Below are 20,799 nucleotides of genomic sequence, written 5' to 3'. Positions count from 1 at the left end.
TGGGAACGGCTTTGTCTCGCTTCATGCGAGACCGAAGGAGGTCTCGCCGTAAGGGCACCCTCCTGTCGCTACAATTGGGCCGGCCAAGTAGCATCCTGTGTGTTTGTACATTTTATATTTTTTTTCTTTTCTTTACATTTTACAACTATTCTAAATAGATATATTTCAAAACTTATTTTAGTTAACATTTTAGAAAATGTTCACTGCACATTAGAATTTTATTAACGCGGTGTACAAAATTAGTTCGTACAACTTTTAGAAAATGTTGATAGTTTTTAAAAAATGTTGGTGGCATTTAAAAAAAGGTTTGAAAATTTCAAAAATCTTAGTGTAATTCATAAAAAATGTTTTCTGAGACATTTTTAAAAAGGTTCATGTGTTTCCAAATATGTTCATGACATTTTTGAAAAATATTTAGAAAATGCAAAAAAAAAATGTTCACATAGTTAGGAAAAATGTTATGCACCATTAAAGAAAATGTTCAACGTGTTTCTGAAAAATATTTATCATGTTTTCAAAAAAATCTCCAAAAATGTATTTAAAAAATATTTAACGTCTATCTGAAAATGGTTCTAGAACAACCTGTATTGTGAAATGTACTATGTAAGAAAAACACAAGGTACCTTCTCGCAATAGAAGATCACCAGATGGCTGGCACAATATGGATTCATGAGGATCCAGTTTTACTTCGTCTCACAGTAGGCAAGATGGTTCGATGGATTCCTGTCTTGTGTGTCCCGTGACCCGCGCGTCAGGTGGCGAAAGGAAAACTGGCTGGAGCAGCGAGGCTCGGCTTTGGATGCAGACTTTCTTTCCTTTACCTGCCAGCGCGTCGTGCCGTGCTGTGTGGGTCGAGGTTGCCGGCCCTCGAGCGTAGCGCCGAGTGGTGCGGTGCACCCAGGCTGTGGCATCAGCGCCACCGGCTTCACGCCTGGGTCGAGGTGACAGAAATTTAATATGACCCGGTCACCTTGCTGGTGTGGATCGTGACATGCCCATCTTCGGCGCTGCGACAAAAGGAAGGTGGTGGTGGTGGTGGAGGAGGAGGAGGAGGAGGAGAGAGAGAGAGAGATGTGGTCCTATTCCACCTTAGAGTGATGATGTAATCAAAACAGTGCCATAAAAAGTCAAAGCTGGATTTGGCCAAGAATGCTCTTGTTAGGGACAAATTCTACCCGGTATTAAGAGTTAAGGGACAAAGGTTGCACCATGATGTGCTCAAAACTGTGACACATCAAGTAAAAACCGGGTTTGACTGAGGAATACCACGGTAAGGACTAACTATGCCTAGTATTAAGAGTTGATGGATGAAGGTTACAGGAAGGAAAAGTTCAGGACGGAAGCCACACTTTGCGGTAAGTTGAGGGATGAAAAATGCACTTTATTCTAAAAGAATGTAAGGTTCCATGTTTCACTTTTATTTTCACCATCTCTTCGTCCAACCTTCCCACATGATAATCAATCATCTTACTTTACTTACCTTCTGAACCAATTTCATTTTAATTTACTTATCAAGCTTCTCATTAAAATATAAGGTAAATCACGGGTGTAGTATTTGATAAACATTTATTTACATGATCGCATTAATATTAATATGGGCATGCAAATCACAAACTAATGTCCTAGAATATTTATATCCCCTTGCAACGCACGGGCATTGTCCCAGTCAACTAAACAAAAGCGAAAGACAATTTTTTAAACCTAGTTTTAGAAGAAAAAAATGATGATCTTGGAGGCGTCGGTGTTCCACATCCTGCCTTCACCATGTCTGACAAGCTCAAGGGTTGTGAGCTTCGGAAAGTGAAGTTGCGGGATGGGAAGAATATGATGTGTGATTCGAGGCATCGTTGCGTCTGTGCCCCACCTCCTACACTTCGTCTCCTCGGCCCTAAAGGCACTAGCAACCGGACCAAGAAAAAGATTGAGCCATTGTGCAGGGACGTTCAGCTGAAGGATCTTCTCGTAGCTTACGTACCAATTGGAAATCAGCGAAGGCAGAATTTTGCACTTCTAAGCCATGACCTTGATTTTACAAAGTTCCTCATGCCTCCTCCTCCTATGTACTGAGAACGAGAAGATATCGTGTCCTAGGTATTTAATTTCACGATCTCATACAAGAATTTTGCAGATTATATAACCAGATGATGATCTGATCTATGTTACACACAGAGTGGTATATTTGGGCCATATCTTTGTGAAGACATCTGTGAAACGACATCGGAGAAGGAGGGGCTCCTTTTAAAGACCAAGACGGTGCCAACTTGCACATAGATCATAAATACCGGCGAATCATTACATTGCAGTCGCCGTGTTTGTGCTGCAAGGGCTATAAATCATGGCTCATTGGTACACCCACATGTTAGGTCCATAGATCAACCAAAAAAACATTCCACATTTATAAACTTAAAAAAGAGTTAGCAGATGAAATCGTTGGTAAAGAAAATTATGTTGGATCATACTGTAAAATACTGGAATAAGAGAGCAGTTAGAATCAGGAATCTGATGATTCAAATTTGTTGTTGCTACCTAAACTTGTGTTGCAAAATTCGTAGAGACGTTTTTTGACTGTGACCATGCAATACTGTAGTACCCCCGACTACTTACAATTGGTAGTAGTTACGCATGACACACAAATCTTTTACAGTGCACTTGGTGGCCAATAATACTCTAAGTCAAACATGCTTGACTAAGAGGTTGTCTCGTGCTTAAAGATGCATAGCTAAATTTCTCCCAATTTTTTATTTAGTCATGCACCAGTAGAGGAACGGCCTTTAGTCCCGGTTGGGAAGGGCCTTTAGTGCAGGGTCACCAACAGGGACAAATAAATCAGGACTAACCCCCCCCCCCCCCCCCCCTCCCCCCCTTAGTCCCGGTTGGCCACAACCAAGGACTAAAGCCCTACCACGTGGCTGGCAGCACGTGCCGGGGACTGGGGACCTTTAGTCCCGGTTGGTGACACCAACCGGGACTAAAGGTTTAGGGGTTTAAGGTTTATGGTTTATTTTTCCTTTTCATTTTGTGTTTTTCATTCAATTCTTTTCCATTTCAAACATAGTTTACGCTACTACATACTGTACACGTTATGCATATATAATATAATTTTTTTCGTACGACCATACATATCTCATATAATTTCTCGTACAATCATGCATACATACATATATATACAATTTGATATATATAATTTCTCCTAAAATTTACAGATCAATACATGCAGGGATTAGGTGCAATGGTATTATCCTCTATCAGATATGACCTCCTTAAGCAGAAATTCCGCCAATTCCTCTTGAATTGCTCGTATGTGGTTCTCTGGTAGGAGCCTATTTCGCATCTCCACCATCTTTAAAGAAGGAGATCAATATGAATATATTAGTTGTGTCTATATATATTAGATCATGATAAAAAAATGTGAATAGTGTTTACATACCTGAACTTGTCTTGCATCTCTGCGTCATTCAGACGTCATGCGAATGTTCTTGCAAATGTAGTATGCACATAAATTTCCTGGCTGTCAGTGTCTGAATTTGTTTTTTTAGAAATGGAGGAGGACCCCCGCCTCTGCATCTGGACTATGCATGCGGTCACTTTATTAATTATTCACACAAGACCTTACAAAGTCGTACAACAGTAAGACTAAAGCCACCGTCTAGGCAACATCTGTCGCTACTCCTATCCAGTTGATGAAAGGATGTTGATAGTCTGGGCCTAATACCAAACAGACCTTGCAGCCGAACCTAAACATCTAAGACCTGAGGTCCCAACCAGGACGCCTGCCGGGTATGGGGCACCTACACTAGTGCAGAACCGGGCTTTAGCGCCAGTTCGTAAGGGCCTTTAGTGCCGGTTCTACAACCGGCACTAAAGAGTGGGGACTAATGCCCCCCCCCCCTTTACTACCGGTTCATCACGAACCGGCGCTAAAGTGCCACCACGTGGCACGAGCCAGGCCCAGGTGCGGGTAGACCATTAGTACCGGTTGGTAACACCAACCGGTACTAAATGTTTGGGGGTTTTGGTTTTATTTTTTATTTTTCCTTTTAATTTTATGTTTTTCATTTAATTCTTTTTCGTTTGCTGGTATTTTATGATACTACATATTGTACATGTTATGCATATATATATATATATATATATATATATATATATATATATATATATATATATATAAATAGAATTTCTCGTAGAACCGATCATATATATATCATCGAATGCCTCGCACCACCATATTCACACATACACATGCATGTACGTATATATATATACAATTTGGTATATACAATTTCTCCTACATGGAGGCATTAGTGCGGTAGCGGGTAATGGAATTCTCCTCTAGGATCTATAACTTGGTCGAGCAAAAATCCCGCTATTTCCTCTGCAATTGCTCGTACGCGATCCATTGGTAGGAGCTTCTGCCGCACCTCATCGAACTGTTAAGAAGGAGATCAATATGCATGTATTAGTTGTGTGACTAGATATCGATAATGATGTAAAAATTGTGTATAGTGTGTTCTGGCAAAAGTACCCATATCTGTCTATCAGATGTGCTCCTTTCGGACGTCATCAGGCAAATGTTCTTGCAAACGTAGTATGCACATAAATCATTCCCCGGCTCCTGCTTCATGGCCTGTACGAGAATAGAGTTCAATCAGATAATAATTAATCAAGCCTGATAATTAATGTTATTGAAACTATAGAATTAAAGAGATTGCATGGTAGCTAGCTAGCTAGCTATAGTACTACTTAATTAATTACCGTGGGTCGATACCAATACAGTTTATCTCTAAACGGGCTGGGAACGTCTTCGATGAACTTTTGCCAAGCCCTGCCGGCCCGCCGGCAAAGAAAATGACTAAAGGAGTTATTAATTAGTTGATATCAGGACATATATATAATGAGATTGAAATTACCTGTTGACTATCCTCTTCACGATTGAGTACTCTTTAGGTTCTTTAAACAGTGAGTCCAGTACTTTAACTTTTCCTTCTTTAACTTTAATGTCTACCAAGATCCAGTGGAACCTGCATGCGCACTTTAATGTCTACCAAGATCCAGTGGTATCTAGCTAGTAACAAAAACAGAATTTGTAGTATAAGACAGTGTGGACTCACTTGAAGTTGTAAGGAAGTAGTATATCTGCATTGGTATTGAGGCGCTTCAAGAACTCTAGCATGTTATTCTCTACTTCTTGTTTATAATGTTCATATGACCATGTCTCTTCATTAATGGTATTTGGGTCAATGAACCCAATGCCATGGCGTTCAACTTTTCTCATTTCGGACATCTTCATCCTGCATAATACCACAGGAAAGAATACAGTGAGGATAACTACATGTAATGACCAACGAGAGCACTAAAGCTAACTTGAGACTTAAATTACAGAAAGAAATCACTTACAGACAATAGCAACTGACGATAGATTTGTCGAGTGCGTCATAATTGAATAACTGAAACAGTTCTGTATACTCAATAGACAGAGCTAGCTTATGGAAGTAATCCTCTTCCTTGACTTTCACCATGAGGGACTGTAGATTGTGGGTCTTGCAAATTTCCATGTACCATTAATGCAATTCATACATTCTCGTTGGGAGGTTCTTGACCTCCTCGGGCTTGACCAAAGGTTCGCCGCGGACATATTTCCGTTTTATTTCCTCCTCTCTAAGCGGAGACATGGGCTCGATCTCGAGGAATTGTCCAGCAGTCATACCAAGCATTTCAGCCTGCATTATATGCTCCTCGGTTATTACCAGATTGCCCAGCTGGGGAACGTTAACGGTTTGCCCACATATATATAGGGCGCCGGTACTCTTATGTGTTGTTGGCACAACAAGCGGGGGGGGGGGGGGGGGGGGGGTCAATTGCGTCGCCTGTTCTCCCAGCTGGGGAACGGTTTTCCCATATTTTTTGCCAGCTGCTTGGCTCGAGCTCGAGCTCGACTCTTACTCGTGCTCGATGTGCCTTCCTGATTTGGCGCTCATAGTCTGAGTCAACAGGCTTGGGAGCTGGTGGTCTAGCCATACGAATAAAGTGGTCAATCGTTTCCTCGGGCATTTTCTCCCTTGGCGGCGGTGCCGGTTTCGGTCCAAAATGGGCGTCCACTTGGGCCTTCACTATGGCTCTGTTTTGCTCCTCGTTCATGTCGTAAGGCCTCTGAGGAAGAGGAGCGAGGCTTAGACCATATTTATATCGCTTGCCTCCGCCTGTACCTCCTATACTACCTCGACTCATAGCGCTACGCACCATAGCTGCGGCGGCTCTCTTCCCCGATTGCTGAGGCGGCGGAGACGGCTGACGTGGCTGAGATGGAGCAGGAGGAGTGGCCTAACGCTGTACCGGACTTGAAGCAGGAGGAGTGGCCTCACGCGGTGTCAGACTTGAAGCAGGAGGAGTGGCCTCATGCTGTGCCGGACTTGAAGCAGGAGGAGTGCCCTGCTGCTGTGCCGGACTTGGAGGAGGAAGAGTGGCCTCACATCGAGGAGGAGTCGGATGACGACGCGGTGTCGGTTTATAAACCCAGCCGCGGCGAAGGGCAGCCGCACTGGTTTATAAACCCAGCCGGGCGAAGGGCAGCCACACTGGTTTATAAACCCAGCTGCGGCTGCTCCCTCGAACTCCTCTGTATAGCAGGCTTCTGGGTCTAACTATGGCGCGCTGCCCTGTGAGTCTGCTGGGCCTGAGTTTGCACACCCGAGGTCTGGGAGGCCAGTGGGCAGCGCCCCAACAATTTTTTATATAGTTTTTTCTTTTCTGCATTATTTATTTTTTTCTATTTATTTCTGAGTAAATTTTTTATATAGTTTTTTTCTTTTCTACTTTATTTATTTTCTTCTATTTATTTCTGAGTAGTTTTTCTATATAGCTTTTTTCTTTTCTGCTTTATTTATTTTCTTCTATTTGTAGTGCTTTTCAGAGTTCATTTATAGTGCTTTTCAATTTCAGGGCCATTTAGCTCAAAACAAATCAGTAAATGCATTAAAAATAGCAAATTATGTCAAAAAGTGTTGAAAGTTGATGACGTGGCTTTGAATGACGCTTGCTGAACGCAAAAAAAAGTCCGGAGTTGTAATAAGTTATTAAAATTTTGAATTGCCGGTGTAACAGATGAGTTCTCGTCCGAAACCCTGATACTTCGAAAAAGATTGTCCAGTTTGTACACGAAGTGCATCCAGTTTTTGCCGTGACCCTCTCTACTTTTTTGCACATGCTATGTGGGTGAAATGATGATACGATGTCAAGTTTCAACATTTCCAAAGTTCATTTTGTAATGATTTTCAACTTCACGGTCATTTAGCTCTCTAAACAAATCGGTAAATGACTGAAAAAGAGCAAATGATGTCAGAAAGGGTTGAAAATTGATGACGTCGCTTTGAATGCTGCATACTGAATGCAAAAAAAGTCCGGAGTTCAAATAAGTTAAAGAAATTGAAGTAACCGTGTAACAGATGAGTTCTCGTCCGAAACCCTGATACTCCGAAAGAGATTGTCCAGTTTGTACACGAAGTGCGTCCAGTTTTTGCCGTAACCCTCTCTACTCTTTTGCACATGCTATGTGGGTGAAATGATGATACCATGCCAAGTTTCAATATTTTCAGAGTTCATTTGGTAGTGATTTTCAATTTCACGGTCATTTAGCTCTCTAAACAAATCGGTAAATGAATGAAAAACAGCAAAATGATGTCAGAACGTGTTGAAAATTGATGACTTCACTTTGAATGGTGCATACGGAAGCAAAAAAAGTCTGGAGTTCAAATAAGTTTTAAAAAATGAAGCGCCCGTGTAACAGATGCTATGTCAGCAGAGAGTGAGGGGCGGCCGGCGGGGGAGGACCGGCGCGGGGGGGTTGAGGGGGAGACCGAGTGAGTGGAGAGAGTGAGGACGTAAACATGTCAGCAGAGAGTGAGGGACGGCCGGCGGGTGAGGACCGGCGCGGGGGGGGGGGGGGTTGAGGGGGAGACCGAGTGAGTGGAGAGAGTGAGGGCGTAAACATGTCAGCAGAGAGTGAGGGATGGCCGGCGGGTGAGGACCGGCGCGGGGGGATTGAGGGGGAGACCGAGTGAGTGGAGAGAGTGAGGGCGTAAACATGTAAAAATATACATCAAAAATACATTTATTATCAATGATCTTTTTGTGTACAATCTGAATTGTCAACATGAGTCCTCAACGGTTTAGAAACCAGTGAAGACTCATATTGCGACCACAAATTCTGCACATAGAGTTCAAATGAAGACCAAGTGCTTGTGATAGTTTGAGAAGTAACATATTTAAGGTGGTAAAAATCTTGCTAGGGGAGCGACGTGGGACTAAAAATAGCCTGCCACAACCTCTTTACTAGCGGTTTATGCCACGAACCGGTACTAAAGGGGCTGGCCGGGCCCCAGCCTCTTTAGTACCGGTTCGTGGCATGAACCGATACTAAAGGTTCGCTACGAACCGGTACTAAAGATCTCCTCCTGCCTAGCCGTTGCAACCGGCACTAATGGACACATTAGTGCCGTCTCAAATTCAAACCGGGACTAATGTGTCTCATATTTGACCCTTTTTCTACTAGTGCTACCAGTCCGGCGTATTCCTCAACCAGGACGCCTGCCGGGTATGAGGCCGCCGCAGCCACCTGCCATCAATCCATCTTCAGAGCTGTACTATTGCATCTACCGTGCCAGGTCTCTCTGCCATCGACGCCACCACGACGCCAGACAGCGTCGACCTCCTGCGCAAGTCCATCCTCGCACATCGAACGCCGAATCTGTATTGCGCCACACTGTCGAGATCTGTCGTCATGAATGTGTAGGATGAAGCGCCGCTCCACCAAAAAAGCCGTCCGCTGGTCCCGCGAGAACGAGTGCACCTCCAAGAATGCCGCCCCCAAGGGGGTAACGACACATGATTGCCGCCAACATCCGATCAGCTGATCTAGGGCTTCCCCCGGAGGTATTGAGTGGAGCTGGGAGCTTCACCTCGATGATGCCTTCATGAAGGAAATGATGATAAGGACATCGTCATCACCGGCTCCGGCCATCGACCGAAGACCAGGTTTTCACCCGGATCCGTCCCAAGTAGTCCACCCGATAACCTGTGCATCGTCTCGACTACCTTCAAAGCCCCGGATCTAGCCGCCTAGATCCGGCGACCAACCGCAACAGCAGTGCCACCGTAGGAGCCCTGGCGCACCGGCCACTGCCTGAGTGTGCCACCACTGGAGCCTAGGAGGAGGGCTCTCACCCCGCCTCGCCAAGCCGCGAGAGCCGCCAAGATGGATCCCGCGTGCTCGTCACCGTCTCTGATCCGAACCAATCCGTAGATCAGATCGCCGTCACAGACCCGCCTTGGACAGGGACTGCACCACGCCATGCCGCCGCGGAAAGCCCCAGCTTCACCGGCCGCCACCCTCCAGGGCCGCCGCCCCGGGATCCAGACAGAACATTGCCACTGCCACCGGCCATGTTCCGCCGCCGGCCACTGCGACCTCCACCGCCATGACCATGCGAGCACAGCCAGCCGGCCGACCAACTCCGACGAAGAAGAAGGCCACCACCAACAAGCCTAGGGCCGGCGCCCCAGACATTCTCGTGTTGTAGATCAAGTCCAGGAGCAGTGCACTGCTGACGGCGATTGCGATCGGTAGCACAACGAAATAGCCTGTCAAGGCCAGATCCGCCATTGATGGTGCCGTCCTCCACCGCCGCCGCCGCACGCACCACTTCCATGTCGCTGCCGATCTGCGCGGCCGCCGATCTGGCCAGAAAGGAGCGCCGCCTCCCAACCAGATCGCGATCCGAGGAGAAAACCGCCGCGGCCGCCACGCCACAAGGGCTTTGCCCTGTGACGCCCCGGGCGACGGCGGCGGAGGGGAGCGGAGGTCGGGCGAGGCTGTAGGAGGAAGGCGGGGGCTCCCCGGTGCGGGGCGGCGCCGCCGCACGGGGGAAGGACGGGGGGCCAGTGTCTGAATTTGGTGTGTGTTTTGCAGCCTCGCGGCGCTGTGCTGCTGCTGGATCTGCGAGATGTGCTGCGACTAACCGGCCGGCGACGTCTCTGCCGTTGGTGAAGAAGGTACACATACAGAGAGTTGTTGCTTGATTACAGTATTTGTTTGTTGTTTTAGGTTCTGCAGAAATAACCCAGCACACGTGCGTGTGGTGATGTCCATGTACCGTGCGTGTCCGCGTCGATCGTCCCGTGTTATCCGTGTGTCCGAAATATGCTGACGTGCGTACGCACCATACTGAACTGAATGGATTTAGTTAAGGTGCCTTTGAGTGCGCATCATTGACTCCTCATCTGCAATCGTATTGTCTAAAGTCAAACTTCATCAACGTTAACTAAGTTTATTTATAAAAAATAGTAACATATACAATACTTTTTTTCCGGATAAGTAATATATACAATACCAAATCAATACAATTTAGATTCATCATGAATATATTTTTACATCATATATTTGCGATTCTAAATGATTATATTATTTTTATAAACTTTGTCAAACTTAATAAAGTTTGACTTCAATCAAAGCTAATATGTGGATTAAATAAACACAAACAGAGTGCTTACTACGAGGAAGAGCATCTTCAGCATCGTTCCTAAAAAAATAGCCGTTCCAAATGCCAAAAAAACTGTCTTTTCAGTCTTTTGGTGCAATCTCTATCTCTATCTCTATCTCTACCTAATAATAAAGCACGTAGGGTTTCGGCCCGTCCGTCGCGCCAATTTGCAAAAAAGCTCCTGCGTTTTCATGAAATCAACCCGCGGTCCAGATTTAAATCACACCGAACCGTTATTTTACAGTTTTTCAAAAACCCCCTTGACTTTTTAGGTATTGCATCCGCAGATCATATTTAAGTCAAACAAAAGCTTTTCTAAACCATCCATATCTTTTAAACCGTAACTCCGATTTAAACATGTTATATATGAAATTTGATTAGAAAAATATGTAGAATATGAATATAAGATTATTTTAACCTGTTAAGTATTTATAAATATTATTTTGAAAGATATTTAATTCAAACAAATGGTTTTCTAAATTATACGTATCTTTTAAACCGTAACTCCGATTTTAATATGTTATATATGAAATTTGATTAGAAAAATGTATGAAATCTATATATGATGTTAATTTTACCTGTTAAATATTTTTTAAATATTGTTTTGGAAGCAAAATTTTTTGAGAGAAAGCGAGAGAGTGGGAGAGGGAGGAGAGAGGGAGAGGGAGGAGAGAGGGAGAGAGAGACGTCTCAGGATTAACCACAATCTAACATGTTTTGGTTTGTGTGAACACTAAGGCCACCGTCGGCGAGGGTGAGAAGAAGGATAAGCGGCAACACAAATATGATGCGTCGCTAAAATAAAGGAGATGGACCTATTGTGGTCTTGAGTGATGGTTATTCGGTTAAGAGTGTGTCGTGTGTTTTTTCTCCCGTTGCAACGCACGGGCTCTTTTGCTATAACACAAACGCTCTCAAGACCATAGTTTCAAAAAAAAAACAATGGACCAAACACAAAAGTAGTGCTAAATAAATAAGACATGCAATATAATATTCCAAAAAAAAAAATCTTTCACCATAAAAATATTAAAATTTTCAAATTATTCTTGAAAATCTAAAAAACCTACTCAAAGTAATAAAAATTCATGTTTTACTGAACAAAAAAAAGTTGATACTTTTTAATAGGATGAAATGAAAATTAGGAGCCGAATAGGTCATCACAAACATTGTTAGGATAGGTCCAAATTACAAAGTTCAAAAATAAATACTCGGTGTAACCTTATTTCTGATGTTTCAACAAATATGTTCGTGCTTTTTTAAAAACACTTAAAAAACAGCCAAAAAGCACTACTAACTACAAAAAATTCAAAATGTAAAATAGAAATAATTAATTTACATAAAAATATATTATAGAGAAATGTGCCGATTTACATAATTTTTATACTACTCTTCAAAAGGTTTTACATTTTAAATGAAAATATTAAGTTTTAATAAAAACAAGGAAATTTTCACATTCAAAATTTATTTAAATTAAACATATAAAGTGGCAAAAAAGTATCCATGAAGCAAGTACTGTCACATTTATCACCCGATGCAACGCACGGGCATTTGTACTAGTATAAATCAAACGCCTCCAACAATAGCGCTATAGCTTTATGGTTCCCAAAAGAAATTAGGCCCTGCCTAAAAAATTGCTACACGTGGTTGTTATTTGCATCACCATTAGCAGCTGCCCAAACACTAAAAACCCCGTGGCGGGAGCCCCAACAGCCGATTCTTTCCTGATTTTCTTCTGTTTTCACTTTGTTCCACTGTTTTGATCGGTTTACTTCGCGTTTTTCCCTTTTTTTTTGTTTTCTAACACATGTCAACTTTTTTGTATACATTAAGAATATACATCTTTAAAAAATTTCAAATACACTTTTTTAGAATTTATGTTTTTATGTCTACATTCTTTGTATAAAAGATTAACATTTTCCCAAAAATAGATGTTTTTGATGTCTAACTTTTTACATACATGTTGTGCATTTTTCGTATACATATGAAACGTAATTTTTATACATGTTTAAGATTTTTAAAATAAATGGTTAAACTTTTAAGAAAATGATTTCTACCCTTTTCATATGTATTGTAAATTTTCCCGTATACATAAGGAATATTTTTATACATATCTAAAATTTTCAAATGCAATGATTAACATTATTTTCAAATACATGTTTTTATATCTATTTGTTTCATACACATTGTACATTTTCGTATACATCTGAAACATTCATTTTATGTACATTAAATATTTTCAAATACATGTTTAACATTTTTTTCAAACACAAGTTTTCAAGTTTTTTCTGAATACATGGTAAAAAATTCAAATACCCGTTGAAACATTTCTGTTCAAAACAAACTTTCAAAAAATGAAAATTAAAAGTTTAAAATGGAAAAGGAAAATTAACATAAAAAAGAAACAAAGTGAAGAATGCTACTGGGTCGGCCCACTGGTCTCTCTCGCGCGACACATGGCTTCGTAATTTGACTCAAAGAAAACATAGCTTCGTGAATTACATGAAATAATATTTTGTCTGCGGCGCTCCAACAAAAGGGAGGTGGAGCTGATAAACTAGCCATCCGATAGATGTGAAACCAACCATTCATGCATCAACTAATCAATCCATCACACCACGCAGTATCGCACGGACAAGTTAGGCCAGTCCATTTCCCCTGTTTAGAAGCAAGGGAACTACCGCTTTTTCTTGTGGTCAGTTCTATTCATCCATACGGATGAAAATATTGGCACCACACAAAATATATTATGCAAGCAATGGACGAGAGTAGTCGGACCAAGAGAAATGTTGAGCCACTATGTATGAACGTTGCGCCCAAGGTTCTTTCAGTAGCTTACGCACCGATTGAAAATCAATCATGGTAGAATCTCGCAGTTCTTAGCCCTGACCTCGATTTTACAAACTTCCTCATGCCTCCTACTCCTATGTACTGAGAACGAGAAGAAATCGTGTCCTGGGTATTTTATTTTAAGATTTCATAGAAGAGTTTAGAAGGTTATATAACCAATCTAGATGATGGTCAGCTCCATGTTACACACATAGTGGTATATTTCGACCCTATCTATGTTAAGACATATGTGAAGAGACATCGGAGAAGGAGGGAGCACCTTTTAAAGACCAAGAAGGTGCCCGTTTGCACATAGATCATAAATACCAGCAGATCTTTAGATTGCAATCGCCGTGTTTGTGCTGCAAGGGCTATAAATCATGGCATATCGGTACACCCACATGTAGCTCTATAGATTGACCAAATCATTATTCCACATTTAAAAAAGGTAAAAAGGAGTTAGCAGCTGAAATCGTTGGCAAAGAAAATTTTGTTTGATCATACGCTAAAATATTGGTATAAGAGAGCGATTAGATTCAGGAATTCGGTGATTGAAATTCGTTGTTGCTAGCTACTTGTGTTGCAAAATTCGTAGATACATTTTTTGACGGTGACCGTGCGATGGTGTAACAACCCAATTGCTTACAAATTGGTAGTAGTTCCGTACGACAACACAAATCTTTTTCAGCACACTTGGTGCCCAATAATACTCTAAATCAAACATGCTTAACTAAGAGTTCTCACGTGATTGCTTCCAGAAAAGAAGACTATGCATCTTATTAGTACTAGCTAAATTTGTCCCTTCTTTAATTGGCCCTTCGCAAGGTTACGATTCTTGGTTCTCGCTACCCCTGGCTGAGTGCAGTCTAAGGTGGGATGGCGCCATGATGAAACCATCAAGGATGAAGCGACGCGTGGGGTTGACTAGCGGTGTCGTCTCGATTGTCGCCACATTGGGCTAGCTACGAGAGTGTCAGGGAGCCGCAGTTACGATATGACAACGCATTGGAAGAATTAATGAGGGTGTCATGTAGGGGGATTAATGCAGAGGAGGGTCAGCGTCTTCGTCTCGCCTCTCACTGGTCGCTGGCTAGTGCTGGGATGTTATTTTTGTCGAGAGATTGGATCTACCCCGTCTGCAACCCAAGCTCGAGGTAGGAGACCTAGTTATTCTCTGTAGTACGGGGAGAAGATAGGAGGCTTTCTGCAAAAGAATGTTCAGTGGCTGGAGGGCATTCCACCTTGCATCAAGACTGCCCACCCATCATCTGGTTGTTAGGCTCAAAGTTTTGAGATTTTCATCGAATTTGAGATATCACCTGATACATCGCCTAACTTATGGCTGAAAAGATAAAGCTAAAAATCGGGAGAGAGAAAACAAGTGTCATGAAAACCATTGACCTAGTATCCAATGTCACGTTCACCCAACACACCCTAACTTCATGCCAAAATCTACGCATTTCAAGCCCTGTTTAGAAGCAAGGGAACTACATTTTTTTCTTGTGGATAATTTTATTGATCCATACATACATGTATGGGTGAGGAGATAGGCACCACACAAAATATATTAGTAATGGATGAGGAAAATTGTTGAGCCATTGAGCAGGGGCGTTGAGCTCAAGGTTCTTTTGGTAGCTTTCGTACCAATTGAAAATAAATCATGGCAGAATTTTGCACTTCTGAGCTTGGACTTTGATTTTACAAAGTTCCTCATGCCTCCTACTCCGATGTAATGAGGACGAGAGGAAATCCTGACATGGTATTTAATTTTAAGATCTCATACAAGAATTTGTAGATTATATAACCAATCTAGATGATGACCAGCTCCATGTTACACACAAAGTGGTATATTTGGGCGCTATCTCTGTGAAGACATATGTGAAGAGACATAAGAAGGAGGGGGCACCTTTTAAAGACCAAGGCGGTACCAGTTTGCACATAGATCATAAATACCGGCGAATCTTTACATTGCCAATCGTTGTCTTTGTGCTACAAGGGCTATAAATCATGGCTCATTGGTACACCCACATGTTAGCTCTATATATCGACCAAAACAATATTCCACATTTATAAACTTAAAAAGAATTAGCTGATGAAGCCATCGGCAAAGAAAATTATGTTTGATCATACGGTAAAATACTGGAAGAAGAGGCCGATTAAAATCAGGAATCTGATGATTGAAATTCGTTGTTGCTGGCTAGACTTATGTTGCAAAATTCATAGACACATTTTTTGGCGGTTACCATGCAATGGTGTACCACCCCCAACTACTTACAAATTGGTTGTAGTTACGCACGGCAACACAAATATTTTTCAGCACACTTCTTGCCCAATTAATAATACTCTAAGTCAAGCATGCTTGACTAAGAGGTTCTCACGTGATTGAAGATGCATAGCTGAATTTCTCCCTTTCTTAATTGAACCTGCACAACGGCTATGACTCTTCGTTCTCGGTACCAATGGATGATACCAAATCCTCTCACAAAATTGGTTCCTTAATTTGGTTACAAATGGAATCTGATGTTATTTTCAATTTGAATCGGAAGTTCATCATTCAATCAGTTTGAACCAATTTTCACAGAAAATGATTACGGGAGGGGACAGAGCGTGGCAGGAGATGCGCGAGGCCGCTTGAGTGCGGTTAAGGCGGGATGGCACCGTGATGAAATTATCGAGGAAGTAGTAACATGTGGGGTTAAGCATCATCGTCGTCTCGCTGGTCGCCAGGTTGGGCTAGCTACGAGAGGGTTGAGGAGCCGTAATCACAACATGACAATGCACAAGAAGAATCAGTGAGGGTGTCCTGTAGTGCACATGGATTAACGCAAGGAGGGTCAGCGTCGTCGTGTCGCCTGTCGCCGGCTAGCGTTGCGATTTTATTTTCCTCGGAGCATTGGATTTACCCAACCTACAAGGCTGCAACCCAAGCTCAAAGGTAGGAGACGTATTTAGTCACTGCAGTACGGGGAGAGGATAAGGGGCTTTCTGCAAAAGGAATGTTCAGTGTCCGAACGACATCCCACCTCGCATCAAGACTGTCCATTTATGATGGTTAGGGCTCGAAGGTTTCTGATTTTCATCGAATTTGAGTTTTCACCTGATACACCGACTAACTTATAACTGAAAAGATAAAGCTAAAAATTGGGAGTGAGAAAACAAGTGTCTTGAGAAACATCGACCATAGTATCCAAGGTCAAGTTCCCCAACACACCCTAACTTCATTTGCAAATCTACGCATTCATGGCCTGGAGCTCAGGGTCGAGATCCCTCGGCGGTGACCATGCAATGGTGTAATAAGTAATAACCCAACACATCATTTTAGATATATAACTTTTCTATTTGGTTTGCACATGGCCTGTTGTGGAGCGGCTAGCAAGAGGCTAGTGGTGGCGGAATGTATCTCTAGTGCTGGTCGCTGCTCAGGGCGAGAGTCTATAGGGCTTGCTGATCCTTCCTAGGGTATGTTGTTCTCCGGACCGCGTACTCCTTTAGTTGGATATATAGGCGGGGGTATGGTGACCCAGATAGTTTGGAGATATGGTTGTGCCACGAAGGTGTCCAACCTCGGTCAAGATGCGACCTTGATGATCTGGCCAAGCAAGATGATTCCCTGTCACTATGGTCACACAGTCGAATATAGTGTCATCTTATATCTGTACAGCACCTTGATCTTTCGCGACAAAGAACGCTCCATTTAGCAAGATAATTTTTTCCTGGTCGTATCACCAAAATTTCAGGCACGGCATGAGCGAATATCAAACAGCCGAGCCGGAAACACCAGTCAGAAAGTGGCGCCGGAGCATGGTTGCTTTGCATCTGATCTCTAGCTAGCTTTCTCCGGCCAGCTAGCCGGCAACGGCGCGGTCGAACCCTTGCACCAACCCGTGCATGGCCGGCTAGCTTCTCGATCATTGTACCTGCCTACCATGTCGATCAGTAGCTAGTCTGCTAGTGTGTCTCACAATCTTCCAAACAAACCTCGGCCATTGATTCGAGCAGCACACTTTCCATTCGTCAAGCTCGTAAAGGGACGTGCTGTCGAGTCACTCCGAATCGAATCCGGCTAATGGTCCATTCGCAACCGCGTGGCCTGGTGTGGAAAGGTGGGGGAGTATCTACTATGCTCTATCTATGTCCTCTCCGCGTGCCTGTTGCTGGCGGGCTGTATATATAGCTAGGAGCCTAGGACATTGGGGTGTCGAGAAGAGCAGAGAAGCGCCCATCATCATCCAGCTGAAACCATCGGTCGATCGCTCGCCGGACACGCACGCGCACGTCGGAGGTGGTTGATCGATAGATAGATAGGTGATGGAGAACGACAGGAACAACCAGGCTCCGCCACCACCCCCAGGTTAATCAATCTCGTTATTTTCGACCTCCATGCGGCGGACCTCTTCTAAATGCTATAGCGTGATATAGCGATACTATAGCACGCTATTTAAAATGTTTTCTCATGTGTTTGGACAAATGACCCTTAGCACATGACCTTTTTCAAACGCTATAGCGTACTATAGCGGAGCTATAGCGGGCTATTTAAAACCATGCTTATGACTGAAACTGTCGCTGGATTCGCTGCATCGATTCAGTTAGCTGCAGTGTCGCCTTCAGAAGTTCAGATCAGCTAGGCTAGCACATACCCCAGGTCGTTGGCTTGTTTGCTCATGCGTGTGCCGTTGGTGTCCGTGTGCAGGTTACTACCCGTCGGCGGCTGCGGAGCAACGTCAAGCCGGTGGTGGCGGGAAGAAGTCACGCCGGGGGAGCACCAAATCCAGGGGCGAGAAGGGATTCGAAGGATGGTACGTACGCCCCACCACCACCACCAGCTAGCTGCTCCATCGATCGATACCAATACCGCCTCCTTTGTAACTCGTTTAATTGTCGCTAGTGATTTCCGGCCTGATATATAGTGTCTGAATTTGGTGTGTTGTGTTTCAGCCTGGCGGCACTCTGCTGCTGCTGGATCTGCGAGATGTGCCGCGACTAACCGGCCGGCGAGGTCACTGCCGGCAAAAGACGTTGGTGCTAGTGCCTATGAAGAACATACACATACAGAGAGTCGCTGCGTAATTACAGTGTTTGTTCGTTTGTTGTTTTAGGTTCTGCGGAAGTAACCCTTGTGTTCGTGTGTGATGTCCATGTAGGCATGTACCGTGCGTCACAACTATAATCAATTTTAAGGCGCCAAATTATTGGGCTACTGTTGAGGATCCTCTATTGAGGATCCTCTAAGAGCATCTCCAACAGGTGCTCAAAAAGAGCTCCGCGTATTAAAAATTTATTTATTTTGGCGCCGAACAGCTCCAGCAGATGCTGTAGCGCTAAAAGATTTAGGGCGCGCACTGAAAAATGCTATCGCGTGCGACATATTTTGGACTCCGGATTACGCGTGCTTCACAATTTGCACCGTCTGCTTTTTGGGCGCGTGTTTTTGGACATCTGCTAAAACAATGTTGTTCCGGGCGCATTAAAAGTGCTACAGTGGCGCGCTAAAACTTTTATTGGACGCGAAATTTTTATGCGGCCGTTGAAGATGCTCTAATTAAAGATAACACCTGCTGTGCAAAATGAAGGCTTTTATTTGCCGAGTGAGAAGTCGTGAAGGCGTAATATAATCAGTAGTCACTTGTGCAGAGGTAGTAGTAGTAGTGGGATCGAGGGTTTTTTGTTTTTGTTTTTGAGAAATATAGTGGTATCAAGTCAGGTTCATCTCTAATTGCTCGGTAATCGAGTTGTGCACATCATAAAGATACAGATAAAATAGGGTTATCCTCTAAAAAAGGAAAACGTTTGGATTCATCCGGATGATTTCTTCCTTCCGTAAACCGTGTTCTGTGCACCCGACGTGTCCTCGCCCACCGATCCATCCCGGCCTTATCTACTCGCAATCTCTTTTCTCCACACGTTCTCTCCTTTTCCCCTATCATCCTCATTTGTTGCAGCAGAGAAGAGCCATTGACCCCATGGCAAGCACCACCAACCACCACAGCTGGAACCGAAAGGGGCCGCCTCCGACGGCTACATGATGCTACTCTGCCCCAACACCATCCCTGTTGCAAACATTGGGTGCAGCAGCCACCCTCCTGATGCATTCACGCCATGGCCAGTAGTCGCCATTGACACAAGCAGGCCAGAATCTGACACCGGCAACACAAACGACAAGGTCGTAGCAAGGGCGGGGGAGGGCGACTCTGGCCAGCACCACTGTAAGGTTCCCGCTCGCCACTGTCACTCCACGCTTCAATCCATGTTTCTTGCACCAGCACCATTGCTGCGACGTGCCATCTCCCTCAACTCCGGTCGTCGTCACACGGCGGTGCAGCGTTGTAACGCAACCGGTGCTACCAGAGGAGGAGGCTGCGGTGAGCACATCTGATGCTGCTGCTTATTGCAACATCACCACAACAACTGTCAGGGTAGTCATGCGGCTAATCGGAACGTGTGTCGACGCAACTATCTCAACTCCGACGAAAGCAGAGCCGACGCTGCAATGGAACTTCGCCGGAGTTGCAATGGAGTTCGCCGGACGCCATCGGTGCTGCATTGGAGCTCCGCCGAAGTTGCAATGGAGCTTCGCCGGACAACGTCAGTGCTCCGTTGGAGCTCCTTCCGGGCTGCCATGGAGCTTCGCCGGATGACATCGGTGCTCCGTTGGACCTATGGCCACGCCGTGCTGTGCTACAGTGAAGCTTTGCCAAGTGCCAGCAGCGCTGCGTTGAAGCCGGTCTACTACCGTGGCGTTCCTGCATAGAACGGCCACCAGCACGCTAATCCAACGGCACCAGCACGCTAATCCAACGAGTGGCTAGGCGGACGATTTCCTAGAGAAATCATCTGGTTAATTTGTAGCATGCACCCTAAAAAAAGGGTTATCTCTGATTGCTCGTTTGGAATTCTTCCCGAACTAAATTTGCAATTCTTCCCAGAATTTTGTCATAAATAAATGTGAATGGCTTTGTCTCGCTTCATGCGAGACCAAAGGAGGTCTAGCCGTAAGGGCCCTCCTGTCGCTACTATTGGGCCAGCCAAGTACCTTCCTCTGTGTTTGTACTTTTTTATATAAGTTTAAAAAATATTCTAAATACATATATTTCAAAACTAATTTTAGTTGAAATTTTAGAAAATGTTCACTACACATTAGAAAAATGTTAATGCGGTGTACAAAATTAGTTCATGCAACTTTTAGAAACTGTTGATAGTTTTTAGAAAATGTTGGTGGCATTTAAAAAAAGGTTTGACAATTAAAGAAATCTTAGTGTAATTCATAAAAAAATGTATTGTGAGACATTTTAAAACATGTTCATGCGTTTTAAATATTTTCATGACATATTTTGAAAAATATTTAGAAAATGCAAAAAAAATGTTCACATAGTTATGTTATGCACCATTAAAGAAAATGTTCAACGTTTTTTCTGAAAAAATGTTTATCAGTTATTCAAAAAAA

General features: G+C 43.6%; 1 protein-coding gene across 1 annotated transcript; it reads left to right on the top strand.

The window, feature by feature from the left end:
• Positions 1 to 17,535: 17,535 nt before the first annotated feature.
• On the top strand, positions 17,536 to 19,792 carry LOC109735729 (uncharacterized). The gene is made up of 3 exons (XM_020294931.4): positions 17,536 to 17,709; positions 18,049 to 18,154; positions 18,294 to 19,792. The coding sequence occupies exons 1-3, from the start codon at positions 17,667 to 17,669 to the stop codon at positions 18,340 to 18,342; spliced, it is 198 nt and encodes a 65-aa protein (XP_020150520.1). The 5' UTR covers positions 17,536 to 17,666; the 3' UTR covers positions 18,343 to 19,792.
• The last annotated feature ends 1,007 nt before the right edge of the window (positions 19,793 to 20,799 follow it).

This window comes from Aegilops tauschii, chromosome 3 (genome assembly GCF_002575655.3).
Source record: "Aegilops tauschii subsp. strangulata cultivar AL8/78 chromosome 3, Aet v6.0, whole genome shotgun sequence".
Taxonomy (NCBI): domain Eukaryota; kingdom Viridiplantae; phylum Streptophyta; class Magnoliopsida; order Poales; family Poaceae; genus Aegilops; species Aegilops tauschii.
This window is presented reverse-complemented; position numbering and strand designations above follow the sequence as displayed.